Below are 17,861 nucleotides of genomic sequence, written 5' to 3'. Positions count from 1 at the left end.
AAGACCCTCAATGAGATGGACTGACACAGTGGCTGCAACAAAGAGCTCAAGCATAACGATTGTGAGGATGGCGCAGGACCAGTCAGTGTTTCGTTCTGTTGTACGTAGCGTTACTATGAGTCAGAACCATTGAACAGCAACTAACACCACCACCACATTCATTGAAAACCCCATCAGACAATGTTATATTTTTTGCTTTCAGTCATCAAATATGTTGTAAAGAACTGTTCTATTAAACCAGATATATAACATTTCTTTGCTGATTCTTCATTCCTGATGCTCCAAGTTTCCTTCTGGTATTCTCTTGTCTGAAGAGCTTCCTTTAGAGCAGATCTGCTGGCTATGGATTATTAAGTTTTCCTGCATCTGAGAATGTCTATTCCACCTTCATTCCTGAGGGATATTTCATTGAATATAGAATTCTGAGTTGACAGTTACTTTCTTGTAGCACTTTAGGAAATACTGTGCCACTTCCTTCTAGACTCCATGGTTTTTGATGAAAAATTCACTGTCATTTGAATTGTTGTTTCTCATCACTTTGCCCTGGCTACTTTCAAGGTGTCTTTTTAGTTTTCAGCAGTTTATGGTCTGGGCGTGAATTTCTTTGGGTTTATCCTGTTTGGGATTCACATATCTTCTTGAATCTGTAAGGTTTATGTCTTTCACCAAACTGGGGAGGTTTTCAGCTATTATTTCTGCAAATATTTTTTAAGCACTGCACTCTTTCTCTTATCCTTCTGTGACTCCTATGACATGACTGGTAGACCTTTTGTTATTGTCTCACAGGTCCATGAGACTTTTTTTAAATCTTTTATCTGTCTGTTGTTCAGCTTAATGATTTTTATTGACCTCTTCTGTCATCTCCATTCTGGTTTTTAGTCCATTCAGTGAGTTTTTTTAAATTTATACTATTTTTCAGTTCTAAAACTTTCATTTGGTTCTTCTTTATATTATTATTTTCATGGTTCTTAACATGCTGAGTAATTTGAGATTGTATCATAGACATTTTTAATATGATGAGATCCAGGCTCTTCTTTAAATCCTGTGGGAAATGTTGATATTTTTGTTTTAGCAGGCCACAATTCCAGCCCACCTTCTGTGGGTATTGGCTCCAATGTCAGTTCAGTTTTCAAAGCTTTGCTGTGCTATTTGTATTTGTCCCATGTGTGCACCATCTTGTGGTCAGTCTGGGACCTGAGCAGAGGTCTGTTGGCTCAGTTCTCTAAGTCTGTGCTATGTTAATTAGGATCTACTCCACCTGTGAGCAGGGTGAACAGATTGGAGATGAGGCCAAGAATTCATTAAAAAAACTCTGTGGAGTCACTTTCCTGAGCTCTTCCCTCTCTACTATCTTTCCAGTACTTTGTGGTTCCCTGGGGCTCCCCTTTTTTTCCGTCCTCCAGCCAGAAACTACCCTCGTTTGTAATTGAACCATGTGGCAGAAGACAGAGGAAAAAAAAGCAAGTAAGTTTGGCCCCACCGTCTTGGTGCTGCAGCTCTACCAAATGGAGATGAAGTTCCCCTCCCGCAGACATTCAGCTTCTGCAGGCTCTCACTGGCAGTTACGGGGTTACCTGGGGGCTCTAGCATGAAAAATGGCGAGAAAAACAAGAAACAGGGCGGGGCGGGCATTTCCTCCATCTTTCCGAGCTTTAGGAGTTCCTTTTCTGCTTAGGGAGCCCTGGTGGTGCAGTGGTCAAGAGCTCGGCTGCTAACTAAAAGATGGGCAGTTTGAATCTACCAGCTGCTCCTTGGAAACCCTATGGGGCAGCTCTACTCTGCCCTATAGGGTTGCTATAAATCAGAACTGACTTGACTACAACAGGTTTGTTTTGTTTTGCTTCTTCTGCTTAGAGCCAGGCTTCTCTTGGATCTTGGCACCAGCGCTCACTTCTGCATCCCACTCACTTCTGTGTGTTCAGGAAGGGAAACAAACAAAAACGTAAACCTGCCACTTCAGTGCTGCTTAGAATTCTGATGTCCCTCCTTATCTGTGTGTTGCCATTAGCTTTTCAGAGTCCTCAAACAGCTGTGCCATGCCTTCTATCCAGGTTTATAGTTGTGTTCAGTGGGAGCAAAAGGGTGGTATGTGTTTACTTCATCTTACCTGGAACCAGAACCTTTTCTAAGGTAGTAAGTGAAAATATATACATAGAATGTGTATAGCATTATCCCATATTTGTGCAAAAATATGTATGTGTGTGTGTGTGTGTAACTCTATAGATAAATGCTTAAAGAAAAGGTCTGGAAGTTTACATACAGAACTTAACACTGGTTTCCTCAGAGAAGGGGAGTAGAATTTTTGTGAGGGAGTGGTGTTGAAGGAGAACTTTCACTTTTTATTCCATACTTCTTTTTTAATTACTTTAGCCATGCACTATTTTGTAATTTTCCAAAACAATAAGCTGTAAGGGATAAGACTAGGAAAAATCATAGTTCCTATATAGTCTCCATACAGAAAGTATCTTTTTTCCAAGATGTATCTAATGTACCTTGTCAGACATTTATCTAATGAAAAATCTATTCAGGAGTCAATGGGAACCTACATTTCTTCATACCATTTATATACTAATCAGAATTATTTCCCACAAAATAGAAGTCTCAGCCTGTAATATTAACTTTATTCACATTTTTCCAAATAAATGCAATATCAAATATAAGTTAAAAACAATACACAGTTCTTAGAAAATACAACACAAAATTCCCATTGCCTGAGCTTTGTGATTGTATGTGCCTAGCCTTTGTTCCTTCAGAAATTTAAAGTGAATGCAGTGCTCAAGACAAAATATATTAACACATACATGGGGAGATTTTTCCTAAATACAGTTCTGCTAATTATAAAAGAAATTCAAAAAGATGCCTCTGATGTCTTCATTCAGGTGTCCTGAATTTCAAAATGGAAATAAACACTAAAAAACAACTTTTTTTCCATCTCACACTAGCAGGCTTGAAGGGAGTAAATTTGGGGCCAAATATCTAGACATAGCTCCTTGCATAGGGTTTGTATTAAGCAGAGCCTTACACTCAATAACTCCCTATTCATTCTATTGTACAAAAATCCATTTTCAAATACAAACATTTTGGAATGACCAGGTCATTTTTAGGATCCTTTTTTAAATATTATTTAACTGGTCACAAGGCTATAGTAAGGACCTTAGATGGGCCAGGCATTAGCCATTTGATACCAAACTACAGAATCAGGCTATATTCTTAGCACCACCATTATCTAATCCAGCAAAATGTAAAACTTTCCATTAAACTGTTTTTTAATGAAGCAGCCAATTTAATAAGAAAACGTGTTTTTACTTCTAATATATACTTTGCCTCCCCCATCCCCTTGCCAGTAATACTTACGAATGTTTTAAGTATCAAGTACTACAGCATTTCATTTACAAAGTCTAGGCCCAGTACAACAATATCAATTTAAAGATAGGGAATACCTTAAAGTTTTTTTAAAAAAAAACCTGTAAATTGTGCAGAATTCTCTTTGGAAGTTACATCTTCTGGTAACTCAGCAGCCACTGTGCTTGACCCGTGGCAACGTAGTTCACTGGGGAAGGCTCAAGTGAGCAGGCAGGCCCACCCTCCATGTCACTAGCAATCCATCTTTAATGAAACACATGACAAAGCTTTCACATGGCATAATATATGCCGCCTGCATGTGAGCAATTAAGGTAACCTATACCCTATTATGCCTTTAGTAAAAAACAATGTATAAATGTGCTTAGAAATTTTATAAGGCAGAAAAAGTATACCTATAACCAGAGGTACCAAGTATTTTGACACCTTCTTAATAAATGCAGTCTCTGGGGCTTTAAAAGAAGGAATAGATTCTGATTCTGACTCACTTGGGTCCAACAGAAGTTATTACTTCAATATTCTACTACTGCTTTTACTGAAAAAGAAACACAAAAGAACAAATAGCATTACTTATGGCAAACTGTTTTAATTAAGAACTTAAAACCAAATTTAAAAAGAGTCTTATATATTTTATTCTATATGTCAAATATCACTGGATTCCCAAATAGTTTCAAACCTTTTCAACATGAAATATAATTTTAAACTATCTCACTGTCTCGCAAGTTGTCCCAAGAATAATGAACATGATTACAACCACGTTAGTTTCTAGAATGAGAAGAAAAAAGTAGGACCATAAAATTGTTAAAACTTTAAAAGTTTCATAGGTTCAAAAGGTAATTTTCACCCCTAAAAAAAGAAAAGAAACCCTAACCAACAATGGAGGGGGACTCATAATTAATTCATATTGATTCATTGGTTGCTCATGAATATCAAAAGTACTTTCAAAATCTTGTTAATTTGTCCTCTACTTAAAAAGAAGGGGAAAAAATGGACCAATATTGCCTTCTGGGTTTTCTCTCTCTCTCTGTGGGGTTTTCAGTAGTTGCACATTAAATATGACTCTGTTTCCTAAACTACAGAAAGGCTGGCTTGTTGAAAGCCTAAGAGAAAGTCTGGTTTCTAAAGCAGTCCATGAGTGTGCGGCGTAAATCACTCCTCGAGGCCATCTTTCCTAGGACTGTCAGATGCAACATGAAAAGCTTGAGTTTAATGGCTAAAACCTAACATGCAAGAAGTGGTTTAATGTAACGGTTTCACAATCAGTTACACCAGCACAAATTGCCACATTAATTTGATTTTTAGGTACCTGTAATGTTTAAAGACTTTAATAGCAATAACACCAAAATTACTAGCAAGGCTGTTTTGGACAACACATAGAATTAACATTTCCTCTTATTAAATATACACCTCAATGATTAGGAGAGCTCGCTATGTAAAAGCATTCGTCTCAACACAATGCAAATATTTAAAAAGTAAAACAACAAGCAGCTCACAATTCTTCAGTATTAGTTCTCAAAACCTAATACATTTATATGACAGTATGTGAAGATTTTATGTTCTAAAAACTGACTATAGTACTTCAAAGCCCAGGGTAAAATATCAAGGAAATGCTCAGTATCACATCTAACACCAAATTTTCATTCACACATCTTCAGGTATTAAAGAATTTTAGCACTCACCCACCTTATAGATTCCACAGATTGTATCTGCTAGAGAAGACTTTACTCACCTGATGGAAACCAGTATTTTCAAAACCATTTTTCTACCCCAAAAGCAAACATAACAAAGAGAAGAAACACTCCATTTAAGTTCTTACATTTGTGCCTATACACACACCACCATTCTCTCACATTGAGTTCTATATGAGATCTACTGTTTAAAAATCAAACGGTAATGTATTTCAACCAAAACTATGAATATTGTACATCAGCTAGACTTTGCTATTGTTAAGTTCTGTAGAAGAAAAAGAGAAAGTAGGGGTGGGAAATATCACTAAAGGGTATCTTAATATTTTTCCTACATCCTTAATGACAATCTCAATTTACAAATTAAATAAAATTTCAGGCTATAAATTCTAAGTGTCATTGCCAGCTCCTATACAAGTGGCAAAAGTCCACGGTGGGTGTATGCCAAGAGGCCAGACTGCAGCAAATGATTAACTCCCCACTGTGTTCTAAAAAAAAAAAAAAGAGCTGGTAACGAGACAGTCTTTGACTCAAAAACAAAAACTCCAGTAATGCTCTAAATACATATTGCACTGATGCTTCATTCATTGGAATGTATTTGAACTATTAAGAAGTGCCTAGATGATAATTTAAAGAGAAAAGATGACCCAGCTCAGATAATTCTTAAAATATCACTGTGTCCGATATGAAGTGGTATTGAACTGAAATATAATTTTTCAAGAACTACCAAAGTTCTCATTCTATTATACATGGAGTCAATACTACTATTGAAACTCATTTTTCACTTGGTATTTATCAACTCTTTCACAAAGAAAACTGCACAAAATGAAGATGAGTCTTATGCTGCAAGAGGAATGATCTGACTAGCTATGGAGTTTGAGTTGTTATACAGAATGGGCTGAACTTAAACTTAGAGAGGAATACTGAATGTTATGTATCCATAGCCATTTAAAGGCATTTGGTGTCAGTATCTTAAAAGATTAAGATGCTTTAAAACAAAACCCTTATAAGAATATCAAAGATTTAGGGAATTATCTTCATGAATAACTTTAAATGTCTATGGCTTCAACTTCTGCCTACTGTTGAGGTAGGTGGCCAAGGTTCATCAGAATATAACAATCTTTTGGAAATTCCCTAAGAAAAACCTTGCATAATCAGTTGGTTTCTGAAACCTGTGTCTGGTTTCTCTTGATGGTTTGTTTTGTTTTGTTCTTTCTTTCATTTACACTTTTTGAAAAGAGGCTGTCCAAGCAACTGTGTCTTTATGCTCTCGCTGAATAGCACCTCATGTACTCTGTCATCCACGGGTTATCTGAGGAGGAAGGCTTTATCCTTCTGTTTTTCTCCACATCCACAGAGTGGGCACGCTGCCTCTGAGCAACCAGTTTCCTTTTTTCCACCTGTCTTCTGTTCTTGGCTCGTAATGCTGATTCATGAATCTAAAAAGAGTTTAAAAATAAAAGCATAATAATTAAGTGGCTTTTGTACTAATTTTCAAGAATATTCACAATAAACTGCCCTCAGATCTTCTGGAACAAGGAAGAGTCAGGCCCGGCCTTTTTATATACAGTTAGTTCTCCTGTATAGAGAAACTTCTATAGGAAAAGCTTCTAGAAAAGCCGTTCCTACTGGATGTGATGGCTTACTCAGTATCAGTGACAGAGAAACCAAACAATAGGAAATGTATGTCCACTGGACTAAATTTCAGATGTAAATGGTAGGCAACTAATTTTCATGTGCTTCTAGAAATTGACTATGGAAAATTATTGCAACTGCTTAGCATTAAGCATGGATAGTATTCCATTAAAGAACTTTAAATGTTTTATAGCAGTATCCTTAAAAAAAAAAAAAGATCCTCAAGGGATTTTACCATCTAAGACATTATACAACAGATCCCGTTAAAATTAATCCCAGGCAAAACTGTCAGAGGTCTTTTGTTAAACTACAGCTTCGTTGTCTCAAATATCACTCAAAATAACATCATCTGCTAGGGTCAAAAATCATCTGTTCAGTAAAATTTTCATTGTAGTATTTAATCAGAAATCAAACAGTTTTGCAGTTTCTCTTTGAATGCATTCTTTACTTTAGGCTTTAGTAATAGTATTGATGCTAACATAGATCACTGTTTTGTGACTATACACATTAGGATCTTCTCACTTGAAATGGTTTCAGGACTTGACATGGGGTGACAGCAAGACTAAAGTAGAGAAGAACTAATACTACCTGGAGTAAAAAGTCTAGGTTATGTATCAGCAGGAGAAAACATATAATGTAAATTGAATCAGAAAACCACAAGGCATTCTATAGGAGTTGTTTGGAACTGCAGAAGAAGCCATCTAACAGACAAACCAATAACAAAGGAGTCGAGGAAATATTAGGTTATTTCCATTGCCATCGAGTGGCTTCCAACTCACAGCAACCCTACAGGACACAGTAGAACTGCCCCACAGGGTTTCCAAGGCTGCAAATCTTTATGGAAGCAGAATGCTACATCTTTCTCCCACAGAGCAGCTGGTAGGTTCAAACCGCCAACCTTTTGGTTAGCAGCCAAGCACTTAACCACTGTGTCACCAGGGCTCGTTATCCAACAGACAAACCAATAACAAAGGAGTCAAGGAAATGCTAGGTTATCAAAGCCCAAGGAAACAGATACCTCTCCAGAAGCCAGTCACAACCCCTCCCTTCCACACCCACCCTATGCCCCACCTCCCTAGCACCCCACGCCCGCCCCACTCTGCTCCTTCTCTGTTCCTCCTGGCCACACAGATACTCATGAACCCTGACTCATCCACTTCTTCACTGGCTTGATGTCAGTAAACCCTTCTGGATGCTAACTAACTCCCAGCCAAAACCCCTTGCCTGCTGGGAAACCAACATTCAGAATCCTCCCGTTTGTTAATCAGATTCCCAGTTCTGGGCTTTCCTGACTCAGGCCACCATCACCTAAGACCTACCACAATCCCAAAGCATCCCATGCCTTGGGATATGACACAATATAGTCACGCATCACTTAACACCCATGATACATTTCGTGACACAGGACTTTGTGATCTGGACATTGTGTGAACATGCCTAAATCACAAGCAACAGCATTCACTGATTTTCCACCTTCATGTCGCTTGATAATCTTTTGTTTCATTTCCAAATCAATACTTCTCCTTTGCCTCTTGCTGCTGCTGTCACTAGCACTGGTTTTGCTGCATTTGGGAGTCATGATGCACTTCACAGTAATATTTTTGAAAGAAAATTAAACAGAGCTAACGCAACAACACTAAAGAGACGCCCAATACACAAGATTGGATGCTGCTACCTACGAGTCTAAGCATACACTGTTATACGGTAAACTTAAGTAGGGAAAGTTTACATTAAAATAATGATAGATAAAATAACTGTACAGTACATACATAAACCAGTAACATAGACATTTATTATGATCATCAAGACATATGTATTATAGGTTATATGTGTACTGGCAATGCAATCACTTTGTATACAAGAGACATGAGATACACATGTTGCATGTGCAAAGCTATTGTGTTTGTTACGTCCAGTTACATCCGTATGTCCCATTCGCCAATGGGGATTTCTGAGTTCTATTATAATCTTATAGGACCAGGGATGTATATGCAGTTGGATGTTGCCCTAATGGATGCTATGTGGTGCATGACTATAATCGGATTATAATCCAACACTTGTTTATTCCTCAAAGAAAAAGCAGAAAGGCAAACCAACACAGGCCCACCTCATGCATGGGGGCAGAAGCACAGACGTTGTGAGTTTTTTGGCTTCCTGTGTCTGTCTGTTTTTCTCCCCAGCCATAAAGAGCAAATGGATGCTTGTTTTCTCTTATTTTACTTGGTAATCTTTGAGGGCTTTTGGCTGTTTTCCTATTTCCTCTAGCAAACAAGGCACTTGGTTGTTGTCGAGGTTCAACCCCACTGGGTAGTTTATCAGTTTCTTTTGTTTTGATTTGTTGTTCTGGTTTTTCTTCTACTTCTCTCATTGGCAATTCTTTTGAAAAAAAGAGCAAAAACAAGGTGAAAATACTTTAAGATGAGGTTTGCATATCATTACTTTAAATATTTGAAAAATTCATAATGCTTAGTTAAGTCAGTAATATTTTCACTATTATAGCTCAACTCACAAGTTTCACTTTTTAAAGCAGAAATACAGAATCAAGTTAGCATAATAATTTTCAAACAGTTTATCCCATTGCAACCAACAACAAAGCCACCAAGATTGAACTAAAGCTATTCAAAGGCAATTATTTTCCCTAATATTCTGAGATTTAACCTCTCAATTAAATGCTAAGAGCTACAAAGCACTGTGGCCTAACAGGCTTTTTCTATGACCCCTGGTGACTCCCCTGTAGACTAGCCCAATCATCTTAACGCCTTGCTTCAGGAAAAGCTTTCAATTTGTGGGGATCACTCAGCAGCTTCAAGGTATTAGTTTTTAAGTTACTCAACTCGAGTTCCAGGATTCCATTTCTTTTTTATGTTCCATGATAACCAAAAATGCTCCTTATGGCTCTTACATGCTACTTGTAAGAACTAGGTGGCTCCCTTGGTTTTAAAGGGCCAAGTCACAATAGGGAGTAGTTTCCATAGTTACTAACCTAGATACACAGCTATGCAATCCCAGTAGGAAGAGCAAAAGATAAGGGCTCCTGTGCTAAGAGGACTCCCCCCACATTGCAACAGAAATGCCTGAGTGAAATCAGGCCCACAGCCCACACAGCCCTAAGTTCTGTCAGCAGGGCTGGGGAAGCTGAGAGAAGAGTGTGGCTGTCCCACCTGAGGTGGATAGCAGAAATTAAAGATACACTCCAAAAATGTCTATCTCCCCAATGACCTTGTATAATTTTGCTATTCATTATGTTTTATAAACTCTTTGTGAGTCTGTTTAATTTCAGCCTGAACTGGCATTTCAGTAAGATTCCTTACACATTTAAGGTTCCATTTCATTTATCCCCCATGTTCAGGCCTTAAGGCATGCCCCTCACTTCAGATGCTCCAGAATTGGGCTCACGTGGTGATTCTGTAGATTGCTATTACTAAACCTCATCCCTTCTTTAGTTTACGACTTTTAGTTTTGCTAGTCTTTTCTTGTCTGTTTCCACGTCCTCTTTAAGGTATAGTAACCCCTGTACAGGACAGGCCAGACTCAGCGGCACATGTCTGGAAGAAACCTTTATACGTCATCTGTCATTCCTGCCTTCAGAAGTGACCTCAACTATCCTAGATGGAGTAGTTTATTACTAAAGAGCAGACAGTCCACCCCCAGCCCTGCGCACAGAGCCTCTCACCATCATGAACCATGTCATTAAACCCCATAGGTGAACTGTTTGGGGATGAGATGGGGTGCTAACCTTCCACTTCAGCATGAGGACCTAAATCCTTGTGTTGTTCAAATGTGGCTTTGAGTGATGTGTCCACATCCTTTCCTCTTCTCTTTTCTGGATCTATAAAGAGGAGGAAGGGAGGGGCAATTAGGAAGAAGAAGTGGGGAGCAATACTTATCAGCAATATTTGTATACTAGTTACAATACTGGGTAAGAGTAAAAAAACAACCCAACCTATATTCCCTGATTCCATTCCCTTCTCCTCTCCCATTCCATGTGTGTCTGGCCCAGATCTTTCAGGGAAGCTTTCCCAGAGAAGGTAGTAATAGTTTAATGCGCAAGCTAGAGCTAGCCAGGAAGAGACAAGGAAAGAGAATTCCAGGAAGAGGGAAGGGAATGGCTTCCTCAAAGGCATGGAGGTAAGAGACAAGAAGGAATTGTAACTACTGTAGTTTAAAATGACAAGTACATAGAGAGTTTATGGGTGAAGACTCAGAGCACAAGGGGGAGATAAAGGCTTTCTAGGCCAAACTAAGGAATGTTTATTCTCTCCTAAAAATAACAGTCTAGGACTCTGTGACGGTTGAGGTTATGTGTCAGTGTGGCTAGGCCATGATTCTCAGTGGTTTGGCAGATATTGTGTAGTTCTCCTCCATTTTGTGATCTGATGTGAGCGGCCAAGCAGCTGGAAGGGGAGTTTCCTTGGGGGTGTGGCCTACATCCAATACATGATATCAATAGTATTTAAGTAGAGAAAAATACGGGTATTGATTAACAATAGACTCTGATAAGAATGCATATTATAACATCTAAGGACAACTATTAAAAGAACAGAAACAGACTATAACTTCCAAACTAGAAGAGGGAGGAAAATGGAATGATGAAAATGAGTCAGTTCAAAAGAAGTCAAGAAAAGAAAAAGAAACAGATGAACTAAATAGGAAGCACAAAATAACCTGAGAGATTTAAACCCAAACATATCAGTAATTAAAAAATTGTAAGACTATATTTATACACACAAAAATCCAATATGCTATTTAAAACAGGTAAAATATTAAAGTACAAAAAAGTTATACCTTGTAAATAGTAACCAAAAGAAAGCTTGTATAGCAATATTATATCAGACAAAATAGGTATGAAGGCAAAAATTATTATTAACAAAGATAAAGTCACTTGTTTCAATTCAACAGGAATATAGAACAGTTCTGAATTTTTATGCACTCAATACATAGTCAAAATCATAACAAAGCAAAAATTAACAGAATTACATGGAGAAATAGAAAATCCACAATTATATAGTAGAAGATTGCAAACCTTTGTTAGTAGTTGACAGAACACATTGTCACATTTAAACAAAAATATAAATTGCATCTTGATTTAGAACAGTGCTATTCAATACAATAGCTCCTAATCACATGTGGCCACTTAAATACAAGTTTAAATTAACTAAAATTAAAAACTCACTTCCTCAGTTGTGCTAGTCATGTGTCAAGTGCTCAATAACCACATATGGCTAGTGGCTATGATATTTAACAATGTAGACAGAGAAAATTTCCATCATTACAGAAAGTTCTATTGAACAGTCTGACTTTTAGAAACTACTTGAACAAGACAAATAACAAAATTTACTAATCAGTATATATAGAACATTGCACCCAACAACTACAGAATACACGTTCTTGTCAAGCCTATATGGAATATTTTCAAGAATCTACATATTCCCTCCCCAGAGCAGTAAGACAAGAAAAAGAAATAAAGCGTATCCAGATTGGAAAAGAAGGAGTAAAATTATCTCTAGTCACAGATAATATGATCCTATATATAGAAAATCCCAAAGAGTCCACACAAAAACTTCTAGAGCTAATAAAGGACTTTAGCAAAGTTGCAGGGCACAAGGTTGACAAACAAAATTCAGTTGAGTTTCCATACATACACCAGCAATGAGAAATCTGAAAGGGAAATTAGGGAAACAATTCCATTTACAACAGCATCTAAGAGAATAAAATACCTAGGAATAAATCTAACCAGGATGTGAAGGACTTATGCAATGAAAGCTATAAAACACTGCTGAAAGAGATTAAACAAGACTTAAGTAAATGGAAAGATCTTCCATGTTCATGGATTGAACGACTTAATATTGTTAAGATGTCAATACTACCCAAAGCGATCTATATATTCAGTGCAATCCCAATAGAAATTCCAACAGCCTTCTTTACAGAAATGGAAAAACCAATCTTCAACTTTATATGGAATGGCAAGGGGCCCTGAATAGCTAAAATAATGTTGAAAGAAAAGAACAAAGTAGGAGGACTCATACCTCCAGATTTTAAAACATACTATACAGCTAGAGTAATCAAAACAGCCTGGTACCGGTGTAACAATAGGCACATAGACCAATGGAATAGAAATGAGAGTCCAGAAATAAATCCACATATCTACGGATAACTGATTTTTGACAGGGGTGCTAAGTCCATTCGATGAGGAAAGAAGAGTCTCTTCAATAAATGGTACTGGGAAAATTTGATTTCCACATGCAGAAAACTGAAACAGGATCCATTCCTCACACCATACACAAAAACAAATTCAAAATGGATTAAGGAACTAAATGTGCAAACTAAAACCATAAAATTCTTAGAAGAACATGCACGGGCAACACTGTGAGGCCTAGCTTTCAACAATGGATTTTATCTAATATAAAAATAAAAGTAAAAAGAGCAAAAGACCAAATAAATAAATGGGACTTCATAAAAGTTAAAAATTCTTGTTCATCAAAAGACTTTAACAAGAGGCGGGGCCAACATGGCCACCTAGAAAGAAGCATCACACCATCCCTCTGCAGCAAAGACCCGATAAACTAAGTAAAGCAGATACAAACATCAATCCTAGAACACTAAGCATCAAATGAAGGGAGAAAAAACTAGATCAAACACCAAATGGAAGAAGAAACTGACAGAAAACAGAGAATGAGGAGAGATACAGAGTAAAGGTTCCCCGCCAACTAACACGGCACAGCATCACCATCTTGGAACATAGCCAGCAACGACCCCATACAGGGAATACGGGAAAGCAACTTCACAAAGCTCCCAGCAGGCAACAGAGCACCTGGTAACCAAAGAAACATGCTTTCCCACACCTCACACTTCTGGTGAATAGAAGCAAGAATGCCCTGTTAAGGATTTAACTGTGTTCCCCAGAAATGTGTGTTAACTTGGCTAGACCATGATTCCCAGTATTGTGTGGTTGTTCCCTATTTTGTGATCTGATGTGATTACCTATGTGTTGTAAATCCTAACCTCTATGTTAATGAGGTAGGATTAGTGTTCTGCAGAACTCTGGTTCTGAAAGGTGATAAGAGTTGTAATAAGAAAAAATGGTACATTTGGGAAACAGAATCATTTCGTGTTAGTCTACACCTGTGTTCATTCACTTCAGCTTGAGGTTCTTAATGAAGGTCTCACAGGAAAGCCAGGACATGTGCAAGTATTTGAAGGGTTTGTGTCAGAGTTAGGAAAACAATTTTTGAGAAAGTGAGTAGATTTGGCGAGGTCAGAGGGATCATATTGTGATTTGAGTGATATGTTAAAGTGGCCAGAAGATGAATTTAGTTTTTTTCTCCCTGGCTGGAGAGGAGAGGCAAGCATCTAGGGGCAGGAATGGAGAACTATTCTGGACACTGCTGTAAAGGTATGATTTGGCAAGGCCTGAAGTTGTTGTTGTTGTTAGGTGCTGTCAAGTCAGTTCCGACTCATAGCAACCCTATGCACAACAGAACAAAACACTGCCCGGTCCTGCGCCATCCTCACAATTGTTGCTATGCTTCAGCCCATTGTTGCAGCCACTGTGTCAATCCATCTTACTGAGTATCTTCCTCTTTTTCACTGACCCTCTACTTTATCAAGCATGATGCCCTTCTCCAGGGACTGATCCCTCCTGACAACATATCCAAAGTATGTGAGATGCAGTCTCGCCATCCTTGCTTCCAAGGAGCACTCTGGTTGTACCTCCTCCAAGACAGATTTGTTCGTTCTTTCGGCAGTCCATGGTATAGTCAATATTCTTCACGAACACCACAATTCAAAGGCATCCAATTCTTCTTCCATCTTCCTTATTCATTGTCCAGCTTTTGCATGCATATGAGGCGACTGAAAACACCATGGCTTTGGTCAGGCACACCTTAGTCCTCAAGGTAATATCTTTGCTTTTCAACACTTTAAAGAGATCTCTTGCAGCCGAATTGCCTAATGCAATGCATCCTTTTATTTCTTGACTGCTGCTTCCAGGGGTGTTGATTGTGGATCCAAGAAAAATGAAATCCTTGACAACCTCAATCTTTTCTCCATTTATCATGATGTTGCTTGTTGGTCTAGTTGTGAGGATTTTTGTTTTCTTTATGTGGAGGTGTAATCCATACTGATGGCTGAGGTCTTTGACATTCATCAGTAAGGGCTTCAAGTCTTCTTCACTTTCAGCAAGCAAGGCTGTGTCATCTGCATATCGCAGGTTATTAATGAGTCCTCCTCCAATCCTGCTGCCCTGTTCTTCTTTATATAGTCTAGCTTCTCGGATTATTAGGATATAACTTGAGCCAATTCTCTTTTGAGATATGGTTTGGTTTTATTTAGTATCTCTGGTATCTTCTTTCCAGTTTTAGGACCCCCTCCTCCACTTTTTCCCACCCACATGCCTCTCACTTTGTCATACTGTGGGGGCTTGCATGTTGCTGTGATGCTGGAAGCTATGCCAACAGTATTCAAACATCAGCAGGATCACCCATGGTGGACAGGTTTCAGCTGAGCTTCCAGACTAAGACAGACTAGGAAGAAGGACCTGGTGGTCTACTTCTGAAAAGAATTAGCCAGTGAAAACCTTATGAATAGCATAGCAGTGGCACATTGTCTGATATAGTGCCAGAAGATGAACCCCTCAGGTTGGAAGGCACTCAAAATACAACTGGGGAAGTGCTGCCTCCTCAAAGTAGAGTTGACCTTAATGACATGGATGGAGTCAAGCTTTTGGGACCTTCATCTGCTGATGCAGCATGACTCAAAATGAGAATAAACAGCTGCAAACATCCATTAATAATCAGAACGTGGAATGTATGAAGTATGAATCTAGGAAAATTGGAAGTCATCAAAAATGAAAGGGAAAGCATAAAACATTGATATCCTATGCATTAGTGAACTGAAATGGACTGGTATTGGCCATGCTGAATCAGACAATCATATGGTCTACTATACCAGAATGACAACTTGAAAAGGAATGGTGTAGTATTCATTGTCAAAAAGAACATTTCAAGATCTATGCTGAAGTACAACACTGTCAGTGATAGGATAATATCCATATGCCTACAAGGAAAACCAGTTAATATGGCTATTATTCAAATTTATGCACCAACTACTAAGGCCAAAGATAAGGAAATTGAAAATTTTTACCAACTTATGTGGTCTGAAATTGATTGAACATGCAATCAGGATGCATTGATAATTACTGATGATCGGAATGTGAAAGATAAGAAACACAGAAGAAGGACTAGTAGTTGGAAAATATGGCCTTGGTGATAGGAATGATGCCAGAGATTCTGTGACAGAATTTTGCAAGACCAACGATTTCTTCATTGCAAATACCTTTTTTTCCACAACATAAATGGTGACTGTATACGTAGACCTCACGACATGGAATACACAGGAATCAAATCGACTACATCTGTGGAAAAAGACAATGGAAAAGCTGAATATCATCAGTCAGAACAAGGTCGGGGCCAACTGCAGAATAGACCATCAATTGCTCATATTCAAGTTCAAGCTGAAGCTGAAAAAAATTAGAACAAGTCCACGGGAGTCAAAGTACAGCCTTGAGTATATTTCACCTGAATTTAGAGACCATCTCAAGAACAGATTTGACATGTTGAACACTAATGACAGAAGACCAGATGAAATGTGAAAAGACATCAAGGACATCATACATGAAGAAAGCAAAACATCATTAAAAAGACAGAAAAGAAAGAAAAGACCAAAATGGATGTCAGAAGAGAATCTGAAACTTGCTCTTGAACATTGAGTAGCTAAAGCAAATGGAAGAAATGACTGAAGTAAAAGAGCTAAACAGAAGATTTCAAAGAGCAGCTCGAGAAGACAAAGTAAAGTATTATTATAATGACGTGCAAAAACCTGGAGATAGAAAACCAAAAGAGAACAATATGCTCAGCATTTAAGCTGAAAGAACTGAAGAAAAAATTCAAGCTTCAAGTTGCAATATTGAAGGATTCTACAGGGAAAATATTAAACGATGCAGGAAGCATCAAAAGAAGATGGAAGGAATACACAGAGTCACTACACCAAAAGGAACTGGTTGACATTCATCCATTTCACGAGGTAGCATAATATGATCAAGAACCAATGGTACTGAAGGAAGAAGTCCAAGCTGCAATGACGGCACAGGCAAAAAACAAGGCTCCAGGAACTGACAGAATACCAACTGAAATGTTTCAACAAATGGTTGCAGTGCTGGAAGTGCTCACTTGTCTATGCCAAGAAATTTGGAAGACAGCTACCTGGCCAACCGACTGGAAGAGATCCATATTTATGCCTATTTAATAGAAAGGTGATCCAACCTAATGCGGAAATTATCAACCAATTCCATCAGTCTCACACGCAAGTAAAATTTTGCTGAAGATCATTCAAAAGCAGCTGTAGCAGTACATCAACAGGGAACTGCCAGAAATTTAAGCCAGATTCAGAAGAGGACGTGGAACCAGGGATATCATTGCTGATGTCAGATGGATCCTGGCTGGAAGCAGAGAATACCGGAAAGACGTTTACCTGTGTTTTATTGACTACACAAAGGCATTCGACTGTGTGGATCATAACAAATTATGGATAACATTGCAAAGAATGGGAATTCCAGAACACTTAATTGTGCTCATGAGGAACCTGTGCTTCGACCAAGAGGCAGCTGTTCATGGTTAGAAGTTAGGAAAGATGTGTGTCAGGGTTATATCCTTTCACCATAGTTATTCAATCTGTATGCTGAGCAAATAGTCTGAGAAACTGGACTATATGAAGAAGATCAGGGCATCAGGACTGGAGGAAGACTCATTAACAACCTGCATTATGAAGAGACACAACCTTGCTTGCTGAAAGTGAAGAGGACTTGAAGCACTTACTGATGAAAAGCAAAGACCACAGCCTTCAGTATGGATTACACCTCAACATAAAGAAAACAAAAATCTTCACAACTGGACCAATAAACAACATCATGATAAACGGAGAAAAGACTGAAGTTGTCAAGGATTTCGTTTTACGTGGATCCACAATCAGTACCCGTGGAAGCAGCAGTCAAGAAATCAAATGACACATTGGATTGGACAAATCTGCTGCAAAAGACCTCTTTAAAGTGTTAAAAAGCAAAGAGGTCACCTTGAAGACTAAGGTGTACCTGACCCAAGACATGGTGTTTTCAGTTGCCTCATATGC

At 38.2% G+C, this 17,861-nt stretch overlaps 1 protein-coding gene across 1 annotated transcript in view; it reads right to left on the bottom strand.

The window, feature by feature from the left end:
* Positions 1 to 284: 284 nt before the first annotated feature.
* The window catches only part of CCSAP (centriole, cilia and spindle associated protein), a 29,242-nt gene continuing 11,665 nt past the window's right edge, over positions 285 to 17,861 (bottom strand). Inside the window, exons 3-5 of the mRNA XM_023738479.1 lie at positions 10,417 to 10,509; positions 8,788 to 9,056; positions 285 to 6,484 (exon numbers count right to left, since the gene is read on the bottom strand). Coding sequence (XP_023594247.1) covers positions 6,308 to 6,484; positions 8,788 to 9,056; positions 10,417 to 10,509 — 539 coding nt within the window. The 3' untranslated portion in view covers positions 285 to 6,307. The remainder of the gene's footprint in view (positions 6,485 to 8,787; positions 9,057 to 10,416; positions 10,510 to 17,861) is intronic.

The sequence above is a fragment of the Trichechus manatus genome, unplaced genomic scaffold (assembly GCF_000243295.1).
Source record: "Trichechus manatus latirostris isolate Lorelei unplaced genomic scaffold, TriManLat1.0 scaffold00117, whole genome shotgun sequence".
NCBI lineage: Eukaryota > Metazoa > Chordata > Mammalia > Sirenia > Trichechidae > Trichechus > Trichechus manatus.
This window is presented reverse-complemented; position numbering and strand designations above follow the sequence as displayed.